Source organism: Calypte anna, chromosome 12 (assembly GCF_003957555.1).
Source record: "Calypte anna isolate BGI_N300 chromosome 12, bCalAnn1_v1.p, whole genome shotgun sequence".
Lineage (NCBI taxonomy): Eukaryota > Metazoa > Chordata > Aves > Apodiformes > Trochilidae > Calypte > Calypte anna.
The window spans coordinates 6,103,226-6,124,774 of record NC_044258.1 but is presented as its reverse complement, the minus strand read 5'-3'; the positions used below and the strand labels follow the sequence as shown (position 1 = coordinate 6,124,774).

Genomic DNA, 21,549 nt, shown 5'->3' with positions numbered 1-21,549 from the left:
CATCAGGGCTGGTCCTGTACTTGCTCCATTAAAACAAAAAACTACAGCAGTGGACAGTAGGTCTTGACATACCTGGCTGGCAAAGTTCAGGCAATACTGGGCACAGCAGGAGCCAGAGCTTTCCTGCTTAACTTAAGGGGATGAGGCAAATCTCTGGAGGTGGAGATTTGAGTTCTGTCAGCTATGACTGAATTGTCACCCAGAAGTTGACCTCAGGGTTGCTTTTGCGTGGCTTCTGTGGCAGCCTGAGAAACTCCCACTCCCACTGGTGGACACAGAAAAATCCTTTTTTAGTATGGAGTTATTCCAAGGTTCCTGCAAGGTAGAAGAAAGCTGCAAACATAGCTAAAGGTGACAATAAGGAGAGAGAAAAGTAGCATTTAGATAAAAATTTTACTCCTCTCCCCAGCTGGTACAGTGCTGGTTAAAAAGATGAGATACACTGTGTGTTCTGCACCTGAATTAGAAATTACAGAATGCAAAATACTCCTTATTGTGTCTGCCTTCAGCTTCCTCAGCAAGGGAGGGGAGTGTAGGAAATCAGAAGCCCATCAGAACTCCTTTTAGGGCTAGGAGGAGAGTGACTAAAGAAGGAATTAAGACACAATTCAAGTGCAAAAGGAGTGGAATGGAACATATTTAGGGAACAGAAAGCAGATGTGCAGAGAGGAAGAAGCACTGTGGAAAGGCTTTTGGAGTTGAGCAGTCAGGGACACAGGACTGCTACAGGGGACAACTGGGCAGCACCTCTCAAAACCCAAAAGGCTCCACCAGCCATTGGTGGCCACTGGCTCAGTTCCCTGTGCAGCTCTGGGCACAGCACATCAGCACAGCACAGACAGACTGGATGCAGTCTACAGGATAGGAACAGCTTTGCAGTGAGGCTGTAGAAAGGGGGGGTGGAAAAAACTATGTAAACAGCTGCTGTGAAGAGAGCTGACATCTGGTTTTCTTCCTTTCTATCAAGATTAGCAGGTTCTGTTGCTGTGCAGGACCTTCTGCTTTGCAGCAAGCTTGGGAGAATTGCATGAACAGGGCAGGCAGCTGCCTGGGCATTTGGGAACCTTGGGCACCACAAGATTGAGCTGATGGGTTACAAGAGCAGCTGCCAAGAATGGTCTGTGCACACCTGAACCTCACTTAAAACTGGGGAACTGGGTGGAAGGTGTCCTTCAGCTGTGCCCCTCTGCTCCCTATTTCAGTACTGACTGCCATCTTTGCAGTTAGCAGGAAGCACCACGTAGGCACCTATAGCTGAAAGCAGGGAATTTTTAATTTGCAGTAAGTCCACGGATAAAACCCAGCATCAAGAGCATGCAATTCAAACACCATGTTCATTTATAATGGAAACAATCTGCTTGGCAAAGTGGTGAGTCTGTTTATGATGTGGTGAAGGGAGCAATCTGGTGCTTCCTGTTTCCAAATTCCACACTGGCTGTCATTTAATTTGTCCAGTCAAATCTGCATCTTGAAAATAGCAGCAATTCACACAAACATATTTTGGCATCATGCCTACACAGTTCTTTTTAAAAGCAGGCTTCTAATTACAGAGCTTGCTTCATCTTACTGACTTTGGCAGGGAATTGTTTCTCTCCTAGTACATTGCTTTACAATAGTAAGGTCTTTCCTGATATATATTATTGGCAGAATAGAAAGAGACTTTTGTTAAACCTTCTGCAATGCTGGTTTGCTTACTGGTTCAAAGATACACAGGGAATAATATAATTTTGGAATAAAAAAAATATGAACCCCACCCCCCCCCGAAGATCAAACCTGCAGCTTGCATTCCACAGAGGCTTCTCTGTGTACATTTCCTCTGAAATGTTACCTCCATGCACCACGTGTTGCTTTTGAATTCTTCATTATTTGTAAAACATCTTCCAGTGTTTGCAAAATGTTGTGTGAAATGATGCCAAAAAACCCCAAACAAACATAAAAAGCAACCTGCTCAATTTCAGGGCTGAAATGCTGTCTTTTGCAACAAGTCCTGTCTGTTTCACAAGAAGCCAATGTCTGATCTGGAGAGGTTTTTAAAACTGAGCCTCAGAAACTTTGCAACAAGGAAGGGGACTGCAGCCAATGTGGCTGCCATCCTCACTCCTGGCCCTGTTGCTGATTTCATCAGTTTTGAACTTGGCTGAAAAACAACCTCCAAATTTGAATTCCAGTAGAATTACAGAATCTTAGTGGTTGGAAGGGACAAGACTTCTTTATCCCATGAAATAAAAAAATGAGAATAATGGTAAACTAATACTAAACTACTAACACTTAAATACCAATACTAAACATCATACTCTTTTCACAAAACATAATTAAAGAACACTTGTGTAACTGGATAGAGGGTATACATGTCAGACATCTATTATTGATTGCATGACACATTTGTTGGATGGGGTGATGCCACCACTTATTTTTATTCAGAGACTGAAGTCCTTGTGTCCATATCAAACTGTGAGCTGATAATGTCAGTTTTATTTGGTTCATTTGCACAAACCTCAACAACATAACCACACTGAGGATTAGAAACTACTTTAAAGCAACAAGCAAGCACATATGCATCTCAAAAGCATAATTATGTTGAGCTAAAAGATTTGTGATATTTGTCTATAGTAACAGGAAAGGTTTTAATTGTGTGGTATTCTTGATGAAAGTATCAAAAATACTTGGAAGAGCATCATTTGCACAGTTTTCTTTCCCAGAGTACTCTTTTCTAGGAAGCTAGATCTATTGACCAGCAGGAAACAGGATCACTGGTTGACTCAAGCCTGTAATCTTTCTTATATTGCCTGAAACAAAATCAAAACAAACAAAAAAAAAGGTGATAAAATAACCAAAGGGCAGGCCAGAGCTTCCAGAGCTGGAGGCAGCAGTGATAGGGACACAGAGCAGAAGCTGCATGCTCACAGTATTTCTTCCACATCACAGGCACTAAAGCAACTGAAGTGTAAAAAAACTTTGTGGTAAATCCAGGTGAGGGAACCCTCCCTTCTCCAGGTAAACAAGGCAGCAGAACCTTACTTTAATTAGCATTTTTTATACAAACAGTATCCCCAGGGTACAATTTTCCTCACACTATGAAATAGAAGCCTTGAGCCCTGTAACATCACTTAATACGCAACAAATTCAGGCTGTTAGGAAGAAACTCAAGCAAAACTTCCTGTAGTTTACACCAATGAGGTGTACTCTTACAAACTCTCCCTTCTTTTCATTTCTTTCCATCTCCAGTACTAACTGATAAAACACACCTAAAAGCATGTGCCTCACTCACACTTTTCCCATCTCTGTTACCTGGTTGCTTTGTGCTCAGATCCAGAGATGCTCAGGAGTCTTTCATCAGCTCTTTGATTGATGCTGGGATTATTCTCAAATTGTGCTTTTGAATAAAATTGACCTAAGCAACAGACACATGAATTATTTAAAAATACAAAACATCTGAGTATTGCTGCTAATTCAGCCCACATGGCAGCTACAACACCTGGAAAGCAGCCATCTACCTCAAAGTAAAGAAAAAAACCCAACTGCATTTGGAAGCCCCCTTAGTTAAGAGAACTCTGTGTTTCAGCTGTGACCTCCTGTTCCTCTATCTAGCACTCCTCCATGGAGAGACTCAGCCTTGCTCTAAGGGTTTTGGGCTTTTTTGTGTGTGGTTTTAGAATATGCAGCCTCCTCATCTGCCAAGTTTTGGAAACAATTTCAACTTTAGTCTGGCCAGGATTTTTGGAGTTGAAATGTTCAGGACCAGATGGCTTTCATTTTCTAATCCTGACTGTTTACAATTTTATGGCTGTTATTTATATCCATTATTTGACATCAAATGAATTTACTGCATAAATTATGTAATTCCACAGCACTGCTGAGGTTAAGCCCAGCTATTGGTTCAGTCTTATTTTAACATTTTCTAAACCCATAACAGTCTATTTATGCTTGTACCAACACTGAGTGGAAAAACATTGTTACGATTCCAGGGTAAGACCTCTCCTCTTCCCAGAGAAGGGTCTGCATGGCTGTGCAGTAAAAAGTGATGTTAAATGTCTGAAAATAATAAATTAAATGTAAAGTTTCTTTGCTTGTTCCCCTTGCCCCGATTTTCAGCATTCCTGCTGCTTTGCCTGCCTGCTGCTTTTCATGAGAGCTTCTCAGGACCCAGGGAAGTAAAATCTGAAGGTCTTGTGATATGGCTGAAAAAACCCACCATGTTCTCACTGCTGGAACTTAGTTACAAGTTCCTCCCTCATTGCTGCATACATTTGTAGTGATACATACCCAGAACTCCACTGACTTTGTCAGAAAAATGGTTGGTGTTCAAGAAATACAGCCCAAGGAAACCATATGGAGACTTTATAAGGGAAATTTTTACTGTGACTGTATCAGACAATGATGCTGTAAAACTCCTTTCCTTTTCCACTGAGACTTGCAGCCTAGAAAGTAAATTATGTTATTATTTCCAAGAAGAATATGGCATGTGTTTAACTAACCAACATTAATATAATTTCAGTTTTGCCTTTTGTCTCTTTCCAATTGCATTTTTCATGATCTGTTCGTGGTTATTTTGCTAGAAAATATTTACTACCATATCTTTTCTCTTTGTGCTGCACAACAGATCCTTCACATACCATGTTATATGCAGATACCCCAGAGAGCTTTTTTGCTAATGAAAACACTCAAAATGACAATAAATGCTTGGATGAGGAAAAAAAAGGGTAAATTTTCATCATTTTAATGATAGAAAAGGTAGACTAGATAAAATAATTCAATCCATTTTATCAACAAGTCAAATATTTCTTTTTTCTTGGATATTTCACAAGTCTTTCAGACCCTGCCTCTCTCCTAGCCCATTACTTTTATTCTGACCCCAGGTGGGCTTGCAGAACACAAACACTCCCTGCCATTTTTCTTCCTTGCAGATCAGGTTAGACAAAAACGTGTACACAGCACTGAGGCTGTGAGGGCTCAGGTGATGGTCTGAAGCAGGAGCATCTTTCTGGTTGGCAGACAACAAATTACAGAGGAACATAAATTGAGCATGCTCGTGGCTCCATGTGGATTACAAAAATAACTGAAAGCAGTTGTCTGAGGACTTCTGGTATTGTCTAAAACTGCCTATAGGAGAAGGAGTGCTGTGTGTCCTGTCTTCCCCAGACCAACAGCAGATCCTCCCAGAGATTTATTCTGGCAATGGAAAAAAGCTGGTGGAATTAGTTACATTTAGCTCTTTCTTGTGATAGTGAAGGATCCTGCTCTAATTAGCCTGACAAATGAACTCCACATTTAAATTACCCTTTCTCCAATATTGGGCATTTAGTTACAGACAAGTATCCAACTACTATATGCCTTCCCATAAAACATGTCAGCTGCCCCGATGTGACTTACTGCTAAAACTGGGGAGAAAGAAAACTTCAGGCTGTGTGGAGCCAACACATGTATAAAAGAGACAGTAAATGTCAAAGCCATCACCTCACAGCACTCACTCTGTGGCTGGAGGAACACAGAGTGCCTGGCAGCAACCAGCACAGCAGTGGCATGAGGGCTACTAAGAGCCACAGTGGGTCCTTTTCTTTGGAAGATAAATGTCCTGCCTCTGATGTCAAAGCAGAAAGGCAGGCTGGTACTGCAGTTGTTTTGATTCTCTTACACAGGCATGGCAAATTAAACAAAACTTTTTTTTTCCCTCGCAGTATTTGAGGTGGGCACTGTGAAGGCACTCTGCTTCTGCTCACATTGAGTAACTCACAGGATGAGGACATTTGGAAGCACTTCCTTGAAGCAAAGGGCACTTGTGAAAGCAGAAGCCAGGATGAAAAAAGATCTGACTTGTTTTCAAGTTTAGGAAAGGATGGGGTGATGGTTCTTACCCCTGGATGGTAGAGGTGGCTGACTCCTTCCATGGCAGCCGAGTGGTCTCGTTATTGTGGCTTATGGTGATCTCATCCATGGAGATGTGGATTTGTGCAGGGGGATTCATGTAGGTAATTTCAAACCACTCAAAGTGGTTTTCTCTGTCCCCAAGTTTCCCTGTCACAGTGAGCCCTTCAATAAAAGACACAAATTTGTCAAGTGACTGTGCTTTTAAGGTACAAGCATTCTTAATTAAACTGCTTCAGCCTTGTTGCTGAAACCACTTAAGGGTCTCAGATCTAATTTTGGGATGCACAGAAGCCCTAGATTCCAGCTCCACATGCCCCCAAGGCTGCTGTGGGGTCACCAGAGTCTGTTTATCCCCCCGACACTGACACCTCCTCTCACAGAGGTGGTTCTGTTCTATAATCAGAGCAGCTCACAACCTGGGGCCAAGGCTTTTGTGTGTACAGAATCACAGAGAAACTGCAATGTGTTACGGGCATGGATCTTCCCGGCAGCATGTAGGGACCAAGGTCTCTGCATTCCCAGAAGTTCCCAGGGGTGCTGGGAAAAAGCTAAGGATGCAACACCAGCAGGTGAAGGAGATGACCTACAACCAGACATTTGCAAAGTGCCCTCAGCTGTTGCATAGTGAAAGTTAATATTGCCTCATAGAAAGTCAAAAGTTAACCAGGTCACGCTGGCTGCTGCAAAGCAGGAGGTGTGATATGGTCCTTCACCAAAGGGGGTTATCCCCAAAGACACCAACTGCTCTCACAGCCTATAGTGACTCTCCTTGTTCTTGGCCTGGCACACTCACCTTGCTCTGGATCTGACAGCAGGTGGACAGAGGGCTGTGTTTTTCCATCAGTACTTAAGCAGATTATTTCGTTTTGTTTGGGCAATTGCAAGAGAAGCTGTGGATATTCATTGGCTGAAAAGCCAGAAGAACAATGTTAGCATGCAAAGGAAAATCTGGCTTTTGGATAGGCACAGCAAAATTACTTACTAAATTTATACCTAGGGTACTAGTTACAGCTTTTATAGGATAAAAGGATTAAAATCAACGAAGTAATAATTATTGAAAAGCACACCCAGAGATGGCATCTTGATATGAATGAAAACAAAATTTTAAACTTAGAATTTATTGAGGACAACTAAGAGCTTATTGCAGCTCTTAAAAAAGCTGAGGCTGAAGATCTGTTATACTACATATCTGTTGGTGGTTTTTCATCCTTGAGCCAGAGAGGCTCTCATGGGATATTTTTCACTAATGTGGAAAGAACAGGCCAAAGGTTGCAAGAAAAAGTAAAGGGTTTTCATAGAGTTGGTGCAGTCAGAAAAAATCATTATTGTATGAAAGCCTGTGCATTATAGTTAGATTAATAATTAAAATAGGACTACCATATATATATTACTTACCAAGAGGTGGTGTTCTCATTTTTTCTATTAGCCTGACAAATGATACACCTAAAATTAGCAATAAGAGTTTAATGAAACATTTTTCTCTAAGACTAATTAACCAAGAGGAATACTGTGATGGAAGCCTTTTTAGCAGAGCTCTCCACTGGCTTCTACGATTTGCTTAAAACATGATGTGCCAGTGAGGAACAAGAGCCCAATATGCAGTGCCCATTTCTCTAAGGATCAAGCATGCCACTGGAGCAGGCTCAGCCTGAGCTGCAGGAGGGTTTAGAGCTGCATTTTCCACAGTGCCTACAGAGCACTGAACCCACTGCATCCACCCATGTTGCTTTCACACAACTACCTTTGAACGACAGCTTCCTGATGCTGCCAGATTCAGGCTCATGACGCCACTGACCTGAAACAGAAGGTTTTTTTCCAGTTGGCTTGGGCTCATGCCTTGCATCTCTCCCCCACCCTATAATAAAGGGAATCCCCTCCTGCTTGTTTCCCACTGACTTTTTTGGATACAGCAGTGATACAGTGCACATGTGGGGTTCCTACACAGGCAGCAGCTGGTGCTGTCTCTGCTCAGTGCTGTGGGAGCTCATGGGGATGTTGAGCTCTGTCCCTGCAGCACCTGGGCATTTCCTCCTCGCAGGACAAGCATTGCCATTGTGCAGAGGGCTGCACCCCACATTTAATTCACATAGTAAATCTCACATTATTTTTACACCCATTTCCTTCAGTTTATTAACATATGTTTTTCCAGATCTTCTGTATTTATTTTCAAGAGGTATAACATATTTTAAAATTTCTGCAACAGGTGTCAAGATTGTTTCCAAAAGATTATGGTCCATCATAAAATATCTGTGGACTGAAATACATATAATAAAACCTAAACTGTATATCCAAATCAAAATGTATTTATTAAAGTAATTTTACTATGAAGCTACATATGAAATGAACTTTATGAAATTATTCTGAATAAAAACAAAGGAGGAGCACTTACCACGAAGTCTTGCACTCCTCTGTCTAGAAACATCTGGAGAAAGAAAAGAGAATATCTGTGTTTTATTCCTGGTTGTATTGCATACCTGACGTGAGTGTCTCAAACACTAACTCTGTAATTCTCCAGCTGCATCTGTCTTCCTTTCTTAAAGTAAGCTTTCTGCAGTAATGAAGTCCACAGAACATGAGCACTGATCCCTGAAAAATATTTCCAGCCAAAGGATGGAAATGGACAAAAAACTACTGACACCCTCATGAGGAAGGGATATGTAAAAAGCAATTGAATTGTCTGCTGGGATGTCTGGGGCTTAAGCTTCCTCGTGCATGGGGTGAAGGGTGGTGCTGGTGCAGTGCCAAGCTCTGTGGGACCCCTGAGCAGGGTAGGATGGTCACCAGGCCATGCTTCTTGACAGGGAGTTTTCTGCTTTCAAACTCTCAGGTAACCTTCAGAGAAAAGGGCAGCTTAATAATTCCCTCTATGTATTACTGTGAAAGCTAAAGCAAAACCAGGGCTTTTCACCTGTGAAAGTATTGCTATTATCACAGCTAGGATTATCAGGTTAATAATGCTGTAAGTTAAAAAAATAAATAAATTCAAGCAGATTTATTATTTCCAGGAAGAGAAAAAAAGAATCAGAAAAACTAAATCATCCTTAGAAGTTGTTCCAAAATATCCTCAGCTTAATTTTTTGACAGCTGCTTTCCACATTGTAGGAAGAATCAAGAAACATCACTAGCACCATTGACTTGAAAAACTGCTTTTCCTTATGAGTAAAGACAGTTTTGACCTTCAGGACTTTCAGTATAGATTTTCTTTCTTTGCCCGTGTTACCCACCCAATCCCTGCACAGACCATGGCAGTCATTTTGCTTCACATATTTTTCCAAATCTCAGATACTTCCCACTGTGTAACAACCACCATGCACCTTTTTTTTTTTTTCATTAGTGACTGTAATGGAAATATGCTACTGGAAAAGATGAAAAACATTTACCTCTTGTTGGAGAACTGCTGGGCTTCTTATTCTCTAACAGAAGGAAGAGGGACATATTAGTGTCATACAATCAACACTAAATGCCTTTACTCAATGTGCAAACCAGAAAACTGGGAGAAGTGGGTGTTGGGCTTCAGGTGATTCATTTTGCACGTGCTCTATTAGCTGTCCTTTAACACAAGGACTAACAACTGCTAGTGCTGGCAGGCTTTCTTCCCCCACGTTCATTTTCCACTTTTATGCTACAAAGTGCAGAATCTCTCTTCAGAGAGATGCATGCTGAGTAACAACTCTTAAATTACTTTTAGTTGATAATTAAACTAATTATTTTCCATTTTAATAGTAGTGTCCATTTCACCACCTCACTTCTCTTTAAAGCATCCTTTATGTTTCATTTTGAAAGGAAGCTAATCCCTGAACTCCTCTCTCATTATGGCTTTTTACCATGACACATCACTATAAATTGAACTTATACCACATCAGTATAAAAAGAACATATACTGGATGCCAACAACAAACCACCAATAAGGCAGCATATTGGAAGGGGGTGGGGGGAAAAGGAGGGTTGTCTGATGCCCCATTTACCTGCTTCAGTGGGTTTGTTTGCTATCTCTGTCTGCTGATGGCCAACAGGTTTGGTGACCACCATGGAAGTGAGGGGTGTCACAAAGCTGTACTGCAGTGACAGCTTTAAGGCTTCTGCCTCCAGTGCCTTCTGGTCTTCTTCTTGTGCTGAAACACTAAAATTTGTGTTAACAGTGAAGAAATAACACACAGAGGCTACAAGCAGGTTTATTTTCAGATTCTTTTTCATATTAGCTCTGTCTTAATAAATGTTTTTTATTGTTGAAGGGTGAGTAATCTTATTGGGATACCTGTTCTATGAAATGTCCTGTGGCCATACAAATTGGTCTCTTTAAGAGCTATTGTCATTCACTTATCCACAGACAGTATTTCTAGACTTGTAGCAACAGCTCAACACAGTCTATACAATTAAAACCTATTTCACAGTAATGGAATGAAGAATATTATGTTTTCATATGTGTATATACATATATATATACATTTAATGATACAGTGCTATCATAAATTAAAAGGCACCTCATGTTCCTTGTACATGAATGTTCCTCCAGTACCCTATGTTCTTAACACTATCTGCAGAATTAGTTCTCTATGTTTTCCAATCATGTAACTTGTGATTAAGGGATTTGTGTTTCAGGACAGTAGAAATTTGTAATATGAAATTGTAATATGAATGTAATATGTAATATGTAATGTAAATGTAAATGTAATATGAATTACATGTAAAGGTAATATGTAAATTGTAATATGTAATATGTAATATGTAAATGTAATATGAATTTGAATAGCTTACGATTTTTCCAGAAGCTGCTGAATAGTTAAGTAAGCCCACAGCCTCTCTATGAAATCTCCAAAGATGTAACTTTGATTTTGAAATATTTGCTCCTTTTCTTTGACATTTGCTTCTTCTTTAAGAGTCAGGTCACTAGTATGCTGAAATGGGAGAAAACTGATCATCAAAAGAACAGTTCCAGGTTTCTTTTCAAGTCACATTACTAGACTTAAAAGAGCATCTTCCAGCACCACAGTACACTTTTTGTCCTTCAGTTTTTTTCCCTTTCCTATTGGAAAATGCAATCCTAAACTACCAGAGCAGCATGTATTTTCACTATGTATCTCAGGACTCAAAATAACGATGGAAAAAGAAGGAAATGAAATTGTTCATTTTCAACATTTTTGAGATAATTCAGATTTCCTTCTTTTCTCTAAAAATACAAACGAATTTCCTAAAAATGCCTGAAAAGCCAAATTACTAGGGTTTTGAAGGGATTAAAGTTACTGTTTGCTTATTTGTGGATGTGGTTTGAAGTTTTTCTTTTGTAGCAAGTTCAGAAGGGAGAAAAAGTTTGAAATCTCAAATATTTGCCTAAAATGGGAAAACAGCTGAATGCCCATAGACAAAGAACTTCGATTGCACACAAAAGATTTCTTGAAGTCTCTTATTGCTGGCAGAAGACAGAAAAGAGATATGTTTTCCAGTTAGTAAACTAAATACTTACTGTCTGAGCTTTAATTTCTACTGGTAAAAGATCAAGCTCATTGCTAATTTTTCCAGATACTATAATTTCAGATCCTTCAAAAAACAGCTTGAAATTGTTCTTGGTTAATCCTTCAACAGCATTTTCTGGATACTGCATTTCAATTTTCATTAATATTGGGGTAGCCACCTCATGATAAAATCCCTAAAAGGAGAGAGAGAGCATGCACAAATGACTGCAAAATCACACAAAGCAGTATCTTGAATGCCTAAGCCCCCCCTTAAAGAGAAGAGAGCAAAGCTTTTTCTTCAGCAGTGTAAGACTGCTGCTAACCTAGAAAAAAAAATGTTTCTCCCCATGGTCCAGCACACCTTCTCTGGCCAGGCTGACAGTGCCATGTAAACTGTATTTCCCAAGGTAATTCAAGTACCCAGGCAGCATCTCCAGTTAGTTGTTTTGCTTTAGCCACTTTTCACACCTTATTTTTTTTTAAACTTGACTAATCCTGAGGGTTAATCTTTGCATAGCATATTCCTTAGTCCTGACCTGGAGCTGCAAGGCTGCATCAGCATTTTCATATATACGACGTGCTATTCCCCCATTGCTTAGGGACATTTTCTCCAGGAATTTATAACTGACATCAAACCCAAAGCCAAGGCAGAAAAGAGCATATTTCCCCTTGATTGCTTTCTGAATGCTTTCTTGAATTACTTCCACATTGTTCTCACCTGTAATTGAAACAGAAATACACCCTTATTTGTTTGGGTTTCTTTAAGTGTAAAAAGACAGCAGCAGGTTTAATGGAAAATTCTGCCTAAAGTATTTTTAAAATAATTGAGAATAAAATGTAAAAAACGTATGGGACAGAATTCCATTAACTGAATTGGAGATGAAAACACCACTCTGCATTTGGAGTGCCAGAGCCTGATTCTCCCCTTTAATGACTTTTACCAACCTCTACTCACGTCATCATGGCTAAGTGCAAAATATTTTAAAAGATTATGGGGGCCAGAGGAGATTTTTAGGACAAAAGAGACACAGACACTACAAGTTAACAGCCTACGGGATGGAAGCACTTGGTTAAGCATTGGGAAGATAAGTACCATCTATAAAAATTATGTGCCTGAATTTGGAGGAGAATGGATTGTTTAATGGTGTAATATTCAGACAAACTGCAAATTAACTCAGCCATGCTTCTCTCCCAGCAAGATTTTCATACCATTATCTTCTCCTATTTGAAGAGCTGATGATGGTTCTGTGTGGAGAGCTTCTTCATCAGCATTTCCAGGACAGGGACTGTCACTGCCTATAGCAATACCATGGGAGCAGCTCAGATTTTCCCTTTCACTCTGCTTTGTTAAAAGGAGGGCAGCAAAAGTGCCCTTTGCAGCAAAGGAGCGTGAATTCACCTGGCACTCCACCCTGGCCAGTTTGTGGATGTGCAATGTGCAATGTGCTCAGGGATATGTGAGACACACTGAGGCTGGCAGCACCATGAGCAGAATTTTATTAAAAAATCCAAACAAATAAACCAACTCCAAAGGAGTTACAGATCACATGGTCTGAAAGGCAGAATGATCTTATAAGAGAGCTTACAGCTGAATTAATATTGGTGGCCTTGAATTGGTGCTGTGTCACACAAAATGCAGACAAGCTCCTGTTCAGAACAAGTGATGTTTGTGCCACTGTATTGGGAGTTATTGTTTGCTCAACCCAAATTTTTATCTCAATCCTCTGGTTTGTGCTATCACAGCTTATCACTAGTTCAGATCTAGACATAGAAAAGAAATTAAAACAAAGTAGCTTGAAAATATCTCAAGTTTGGGGCAAGGAGGGTGAAACAATAACTCTCAAATGGGACCTTATATAATGCATGCAAAACATCAGTGTTTTGGCTCTGAGTATTTCACTTTCATATTTGAGCTGTGCCTGGAGTATCTCCAGCAATTCCCTTTAGTTTATAAACTGGGAAGCCAGTGGTATTTAACAAAACAGTTCCCAGCTAAAGGCCACGTAGCCACGGGCAGGCAGGCTGTGTCATCCCTTCCTACAGCCCTTGCCAGAGCCCTCTCATAGCTGTTCTCTCTCTGACACAGATCCAGCAGTAACACAGACTGCTTATACCAAAGCTCTTCAGAAAAGACAGATTATGTGTATCAACATCTGGGATGCAAGTGTAAAAGATAAAAAAGAAATCCAGGAGAGAGGGGACTGAGGGTAGTATTTACTCACCAGAAGTGGGCTGGCCATCTGTCAACAAAATAATCATGGAGACACTTCGTTCTGGCAGCTCCTCAGCTTTATCCAGCATGCCCACTGCAGTCAGCAGGGCCTGACTGATATCTGTGCCTGTCATGAGAAAGCAGGCATCACTCACCAAAGAAGGATAATCATCTGAAGAAATCAGCACACTTTATCTTCTGAGGTGCTGCAGAGTTGTTTAAAGTTTTCTGCAGTAAGTAATCCTTCAGGGACGTGAGGATTTAGGGGCTTAGCCTACTGGGCTTAATTACAGTGTATCATATTGCAATGACAGTGCTGGAGTATTCTTTTGGGAGCATTTTCCACACATATATCACGCAAAATATAAACACATCTAGAGCCATTAAAAGTGCTTAAATAAACACACAGCCATCTGCTAACCTACACTTATGAAATGCCTCTGAGCTTTATTTGACAAGGCAAAGAAAGAGCTGGGCACAGGTGGGGTTTATTGGTCTTAGTGCCTGGGTAAGAAAACCTATATTAATACTAACAGTGTAACACTAGGGAGTTATGGCCTTCTATCTATGCTTCAGACTAAATAATAAAACCAAGCACACTGAGTGGTGCAGCACTTGAAATGCTGCATGCATATTTTGACCATTTTGTTTCTGTAGAGTAGCTTACACAGTAGTATAACTTCAAATGCATTTTATTTACAAGTGGACACTAGACATTAAAATAATCAGCAAACTACTATGAAGTGATGAGTGAATCACTATTTTTCTGTAGAAAAAAAAATAGGTACTATCAGGAAAAATCTGAAACAGGACTTTGTGGCTAGGCTGGTTCAGAGATGCAATGTAGCCACCTCTCTGTATGTACCCATATCATAATGTAGTCACCAATCTGTCTACTCCCATAACCAGCCCTTCTGTCCCACTCATCTCTCATAAGTATTCAAAACCTGTTTTGTCAGCACTGATGGTAGTTCTGTGGCAGTACGTGACTGATAAAAATAATTATTTTCTAAGCAGGATATTATAACTTGGTGCACATTTGTGGTTACAAGCATCTAGGTTGTGGCTGGTACCTCCACTAGCAGAAAGTGTTTGCACGAATCCTGTAGCACTTGCCACGTTCTCTGCAGTGGCTTGCAGCAAAGAGCTCTTCCACTCCACCACTTTGCTGTTAAAGGTGATAAAGCTGAAGTGATCTTCTGGGCGGAGGTCTTGCAAAATCTTCAACAGTGCATCCCTTGTCTGGTCCAAAGAGAAAACAACCAGTAAGTAGCAGAAGTATTTCCACTTCTCTGCTAGAGCTGGGGTTGGAATTGCAGCATAATAAGGGGGTTTCTCTGCTGCACTATTCAAGATGCAGCCCAATGCCCCTTTTTAGTCCTAATGGTATTTGTCAGGTTGAGACTATCAGAAATGGCTGATTTGCTATTTAACTACAGGCACACACAGAAAAAAACCCCAACCACCTGAGTGCTGTAGTGGGCTTGTCTTCTCTCTAGCAAAGCTACACATACAGTCATCAATAAAAGAGACAAATCAATTAATTGCAAAGATAGAGGCAGAAGAAGTGCTCTTTGCCTTAATGTTTGATAACCATAAGAATAGCCCTATCAGAAAAGTGCTGCTCTTTAATAGCTTAAACTGGGTATACATATTTTCAGGTATTTCTGTATGTCTGAAAAGTTTGCTGTGTGTAAAAGCAGAGTATACTTCAAAAGGGAAACTGGCAGGCACTTCCTTGAAAGGCTGGTGTGTCTGACTGATGCAAGCAGAGGTGAGTATTTTGCAGTAAGTTACCTGTTCAATTTTTCTGCCTGCCATGGAGCCACTTCGGTCTATAACAAAGATGACATTTTTGGGAAACACTGGCATTTCAACAGGTGCAAAATAATGCACAAAATACCCATTGACAATCTGAAATACAAATGTGAAATCAGGTATGAAATTACATCTAAATAAATAAATATTAATGTTCTGGTATAGCAAGAAGGGGGATGGCATGCTCAGCATTCTGTTTTAGATAAGCCCAAATCAAAGAACTAATAAAATGTATTTCTTAGCTGGAAGTAAGAGCATCTGTAGAGAGAAAATTATGAGAGAAAAGCATATATATATTTATGTGCATACATATCTAAATACATTTGGCATATCTGCATTAACACTATGTGTTAACTTACCTCCTTATTATCACCTCTAAGCACACCTCTGCCCACTGACTGTGACTGCCAGCTTTTAGCACATCCAGATACACTTGATTACTGAATCAGTATAGAAATATTATACTTCATTTTCTAGAATACACATTGGCCCATAAATAAAGCTCCTGCTATCTTTAGATATGCCTCAGTTGTTACAAAAAGGAAAGATAAACCAAACAGTTGGTTTAATATTTATATAAATCACATTTCTCTAAATTTCCAAGAAGCTACAAGTATGCTTTAGATCAGCAAGAAATAGTAAGAAAAAGAATGCAGAGAAATTTCTGTAAAATGGCAATATAGATTTGGCATTGAAAAAAAATTTGAAAGATTGAGTTTTTTCCACAGATCATCCACTCTTACAATGTGTCTGGTGTCTGGGGATTTACTGAACATCACCATCAGTTCCTGCTGCCCCTGGATTGACAGAAATAGCTTTTCTAGTCACTCTTGGTGTTTCAAAGTAAATGCTGCTGTTTTGCTGACTGCACTTCACATTCAGATTTATCTATGATCTGAAAGAATTTTTATTTCTGTTTCTTTTTTACCTGTATATCACCAGCAGTGGCACCTCTCTCAACATCATAACGCACAATAAAATCACCATTGAGGAGGGTTTCATCAAGTTCAGGCTTTACCCTCTGCTGATCTACAGTTGGCTTAAATAAAATATGAGCCTGCAAAGCAATCAGAAGAAACGACTTAAAGAAACAACTGAAAGCTGCCACGGGCAGTAACATCTGGCAGCTGGTGCTTTACCTTGGTTTCACTCTGCACTTTTGTGAGTGCCTGAGACAACTCATTTGTCATGAAGGTGCTGTCTGTCTCCAGGAAGCGTATGCCTTGGGGCTCAAAGATGTGCACATCGATCTGACAGTGGAGAAGAAGTTGGCATCAGGATCTCAAGGGAACACTGCCAGACCCAAAACCCACCACTCGGATCCCTGCCTGGCCCTCTCTGGGGCAGCTCACCTGGAAGTGCTTAACAAGCTGCTTGGGTTGGACCTTGATCAGCAGCTCAAACTTCCCCAGCTGACGCTTCAGCAGCTCCTCGTAGGTCAGCTCAAAAGTGACTTTGCTACCAGCTGCAATGTTGACAGACACTTGAAATTGCTCCAGTTTTCTGCCTGTGATTCTTGGAGGAAGGGGAAAAGAGATATTTACCTCCTGCAGGGAAGGTTTCCTCTCAGTGGCCACAGTTTATGAAGTGTGTTAAATAATGGACACAGGCCCACATGGAATAAATAGTAGTAAGCCTTAGTCATCACAGAGATTTTTTTTTTTACATTGTAGGTAACATTATATACCTCACATATATTAGATTAGTGTGCCATGGGTGCTGTGTATGCAAGCTGGGAAATGGAGCAGAAACCTCTGAAGGCCTCCGTAAGGAATCAAACAGAACTAGGGCTGTATACATGGGGATCACAGATTAATTATATCCCCAAAGCATGATGCCTGCTCAAGTGCCATGGTCTTCTGTGTCTGGGGGGAAGCAAACTCAATGCCTGAGCATTGTCCCAGCCTGACAGGGTGCTCCCATGTGACAGCAAGTCCCAGGACAACACTAAATGTTGACACCTCCCACTGAGGCCCATTGCAGGAACAGATGTAAATCATACATATATGTGAATATGTGTATATATACACACATACACACACCCTGTCCCTCCCAACAAGAACCCAAAGCTGCTTATTACATTTATCCCTGCTAAGAGGTGTCTGCCTCCTGGGTTTAGCCTGCCCCCGACCAAATGAGAAGCTCCAGGAAGGAGCAGCCTTACTCAGGACAGCAACGTACTTGACGAGGCCGGCACTCTGCCCATGTGAGACTGCAGCATCATATTCCTTTTGAGCAGAAGCTTTCTCCTTTATTATTCCTGGATACACTTTACCATCAATGGACCTGTTGTTTCCACCCAAAAAATAATATTAGAAGGAAAGAGCTGCAGAAAGAAACCAGAGGAATATTTCACTTTGTGGCCCTTGATGCATAAGCAGGGGATACCTGGAGCCACCAGCACAACACAGCCCTCCTCCTTGTGAGGTTTTGGCAAGGCCAGAGCAGGAGAAACACCATCACTGAGCACAGCTGTCAACCACATTGTGCAGCAGGCAGCCTTGCCCCGGGTACCTCCCTTTCGTAGGTACCATTTGGGCTGTTACTTTGCCCCACAGAGCATTTTGTGGAGGACCCTCCAGAGCTCAGCTTTTTGTGCTCTTTGCTCAGCACTTCCTGAGAAGAAAGATGAAACACCCCCTGCCCCAAGAGTTGCCTCCCTGGTAACACAGATAAGGTCCTACATGGAGAAGTTGGTGATGAAGGCTGTCTTGGGTAACTCCACTTCAAAGGTCGCCTCTCTGGACTCATTAGCTCGGTTGACAACTTTGCTGGTGATGACGGTGTGAGCAAATCGTGATGTGACCTTGCTGTCCACACGAAGGCTGTAGATTTCAAAAGCATGCTGGAAATAAAATAAACAGGCTGGAACAGAAATACCCAGCTTTTGTTCCTGAGCAGTCCTCATGTGGGTGATGTTTTTGGAAAAGTTGGATGCAGGAACGAGTTACTGGAAGGTCCAGTCTGTACTGGTGAGGGAGAATTTTTCATTACAAGATTGGATATCTCCTTATTCACCTCCCTGCAGCTGTATCTTATCCCACCACCCTTATTCACCTCACCTCACCACAGCCCCACACAAAACCTGCAGCTGCATCTGCGTGTTGCTGTTCCACAGAAAGCTTTTGGCAGCCTTTTTCTGTGGTCTGCTCTCCTCAGGGTACACAACAGCTGCTGTGGCATCCCAACATATCCAACGCTTAAGAATAACCTCAGTAAACTCAGATGCCTTTAAGTGCTCAACCCATGGAAAGAAACCTCCTAGCTTTTTCCACAACTATTTATTTACTCTTCCAGCTATTGACTTTGCTGCATGTGTTTCAGCTCAGTGCCTTTGTGTCACATATGATGTTTATCAGGTTTGAAACGCCACGTGGGCCTCCAACCCCCTGTTGGCTGCAGAAGCAGGAATGCCCTTTGAGCGCTTGTATTTCTCCTGGCCTGGTGCTTCAGGGCCCCAGCACACAAGGAGGCACCATCTTGGAGCTGCCCAGGAACATCCCACAGGGCAGCTAGACTGGAAATTGCCTGGAGCACCTGTCTCCATAAAAACATCCTCTATTTTTCTTACTACACACTGCCAGAATGTGCTCCATCTCCTGGAGCCTACTGACAAGGCAGGACAATGGGATAAAACCCAGAAGTACCCACTGAGAGAACAATTTCCTGATCCTGGCAGTTTGGGTGCTCTCCCTGCTTATGCCTCCCTGTTGGCCATCCCAAGCTGGAACCCTCCCTTCCCAGGTTGGGGCTCTCTCCCAGGAGTGTTTCTACCCAAAAGCTTTCCAAGTATCTCGAAGAAACTCTGCTCACATTTGGTGTCATACCATGCTCAAACTGTCCATGCATGTTCAGAGGGGAGGCTTTGCCCTGACAGAGAACCCCCGAGTCATGGATTTTGAGGGCAGTCCAGGCACATGGTGGCCATTGCTGCCCACTAAGCATCTTTCCTGAAGAGGATCTTGCCCAGTGCAGAACTTATCCTGTGCAGAATTCACCCTCCTGCCACATGCTGAAGGGACGAGGGGACACAAATGAGCATGTAGTAGGGTGCAGTATGGTGAGGGGCATGGCTGTACCCTTAGCCAAGGAGGCAGAAGACCAGCCCTAGGTGTGCCTGAAAGCCACATGTGGCTGCTCCCCAAGGCATGGCAGACCCATACATGACATCTATGGTCTCTTGCAGAGCCCTCAGCCACCCCTGCAGCAGCCACAAGACCTGTCCCTGCCTCCCAGAAACCCACCTGCATTTCACAGTTGTCTGAATTGGCGCAATAGAAATAAATCCCTTCCAACTTAAGGCTTCCTTCCTTTCTCTAGTATTGATATTTTAAAAAATAAGGCCAGCTGTTTGAGCCTTGAGACAATAAAAACACAATTTGCTCCTCCAGATGGTACAAATAACTATCTACTCCCCACTTTTCCATTCCATATAAATTATTACACGCCTGCCAGAAGCCTCCTGGCACAGCAACAGTCCTCATTTGCTCCTGCTGTAACAGCACCAAGTCAAGATCCAAAACTCATCTGGTAGCCTAGAGAAACCCACTGAACCCTCAAATTTAATCCTTTACATCCCTGGGGACGAGCATGACCAGATGCATCTGTAAACATCCTCCTGTCACAGCCCAAACAACCAACCAAAAAGGCCTTAAATGGACCCAAAGCTCTGAAATCAGAACACAGTACACCCAAGACTCCACAGATGGTGGTTACAAGAGAAGCAACCTGTGCTACCTGGCCAAACCACCCCATCACCAAATGAGCAAGCATGATACTTAAAAAAAAAAAAAGAAATATAGCAAATACCTTTTGAGCACTAGTTTCTGCTAGTACTATGAGGGAGGAAAAGACCATCAATGAGAGCAACATTCTGTCCTCCATTTTGGAAGACCAGAATCTAAAATGAAAACTCAGTTTATCTGAATCAGTTAATGAGTAACTCGTATTTGGGGATATTATGTAGACTTTTAAGAGACACAGGAACTTAATATTTACATGTTAAACACAGGTAAAACTTGGACTTGTCTAACACTTATTTTTCCAACAGATCTTTGCTATTAAACATTTGAATTCTAATGTTTCATAATGCATAAGTTATGAAAACCTTCTTCTTTATCTTGTTAGAGTTAGATCTCACTGAAGCATACAGAATCCCACAGGCAGATGAGCCAGTCTATGCAACAGGCTGCATTTTTGGATTCATGAATCTCTACCACATCTGACAATGATGCTTTGAAGAGCACATCCTTACTGTTATCTCAAGGACTTCACAGATTTCAGGATTGCCAAGACATGCAATATTCACATGATATTTTACAGCTAGTGGCATCTTCAAATCTTGTACCTCCCTGCCCAGCCAGCCCATGAGAGGTGTAGAGTGGATCTCTTAAAACACCTCTTATTTCTTCCTCTGACAATCCATAACTCCTGTTTGTCAAATAACAAAGTCAGTTGTGGTTTGTCTTTAGCGAAACAGTTGAAATGAAGTAATCAGACCTTGCCTGGAGTCCATAGGGAGAGAAGTGCCAGATCAGTGCCTGGAAATACACGTATCTAAGTATACAAAGAAGGCACAAACCACCCAAAAAACAAGCACAACAGGTCACAGGGCATGTCTGGCCCTAACACAGCTGTGACATAACCAGTCAGGGATTCTGTAAAGATGCCTTTAACTCATCTGCTCAGCAGGGCTCATCTGCACAAGAGGGCTGTTTGCTCTGCACCTGAATTTACCTGGAAATTGAGCGGGATAATAGTTTTCTCCTCCTATTTTATAAATGGGAACTTGGAGCAGTTGCTGTGAAGTTTTTGTTGGCCAAGGGTTGCCTTGGAGCTCCAAAAAAAAAAAAAAGAACTCTCTTAAAAGTCAAATTTTATACACAAATAGTTTAGGTTATAATAACAGAATTCCTAAAGTACATACTCACTTGTGGTGTTTACATAGTCTCCTAACTCAAGACAGATTGCATGACTACTTATTTCTCCATTCAAGCAGCAGTAATATCTGCTTCTTCTATAAAGCATTTTAAACACATTGTGGAGAAATCTCTATTTTTTTAGGCGGTCAGGTAAACAGACAACAGGTAGAACCCATTTCGAAAGCTCATCTCCCCAGCTCTACAACTGGAAATATCAGGGTGAGTAACGAGGGTTAGGGACAAAAACACTGTAAATACACATATTCTTACAGACAAAGCATTC

At 41.4% G+C, this 21,549-nt stretch overlaps 1 protein-coding gene across 1 annotated transcript; it reads right to left on the bottom strand.

Annotated features, from left to right (window-relative positions):
- Positions 1–2,385: 2,385 nt before the first annotated feature.
- On the bottom strand, positions 2,386–20,244 carry LOC103533215 (inter-alpha-trypsin inhibitor heavy chain 4). The gene is made up of 22 exons (XM_030458336.1): positions 20,155–20,244; positions 18,030–18,190; positions 17,527–17,631; positions 16,698–16,860; positions 16,485–16,595; positions 16,274–16,402; positions 15,325–15,441; positions 14,601–14,769; positions 13,538–13,654; positions 11,852–12,033; positions 11,327–11,509; positions 10,621–10,760; positions 9,831–9,985; positions 9,246–9,278; positions 8,255–8,287; positions 7,607–7,660; positions 7,261–7,308; positions 6,659–6,772; positions 5,853–6,027; positions 4,264–4,418; positions 3,289–3,391; positions 2,386–2,786 (listed from the first exon to the last, which is right to left on the bottom strand). Exons 1-22 carry the CDS (start codon positions 20,227–20,229, stop codon positions 2,711–2,713), a joined length of 2,598 nt encoding a protein of 865 aa, XP_030314196.1. The 5' UTR covers positions 20,230–20,244; the 3' UTR covers positions 2,386–2,710.
- Positions 20,245–21,549: the final 1,305 nt, after the last annotated feature.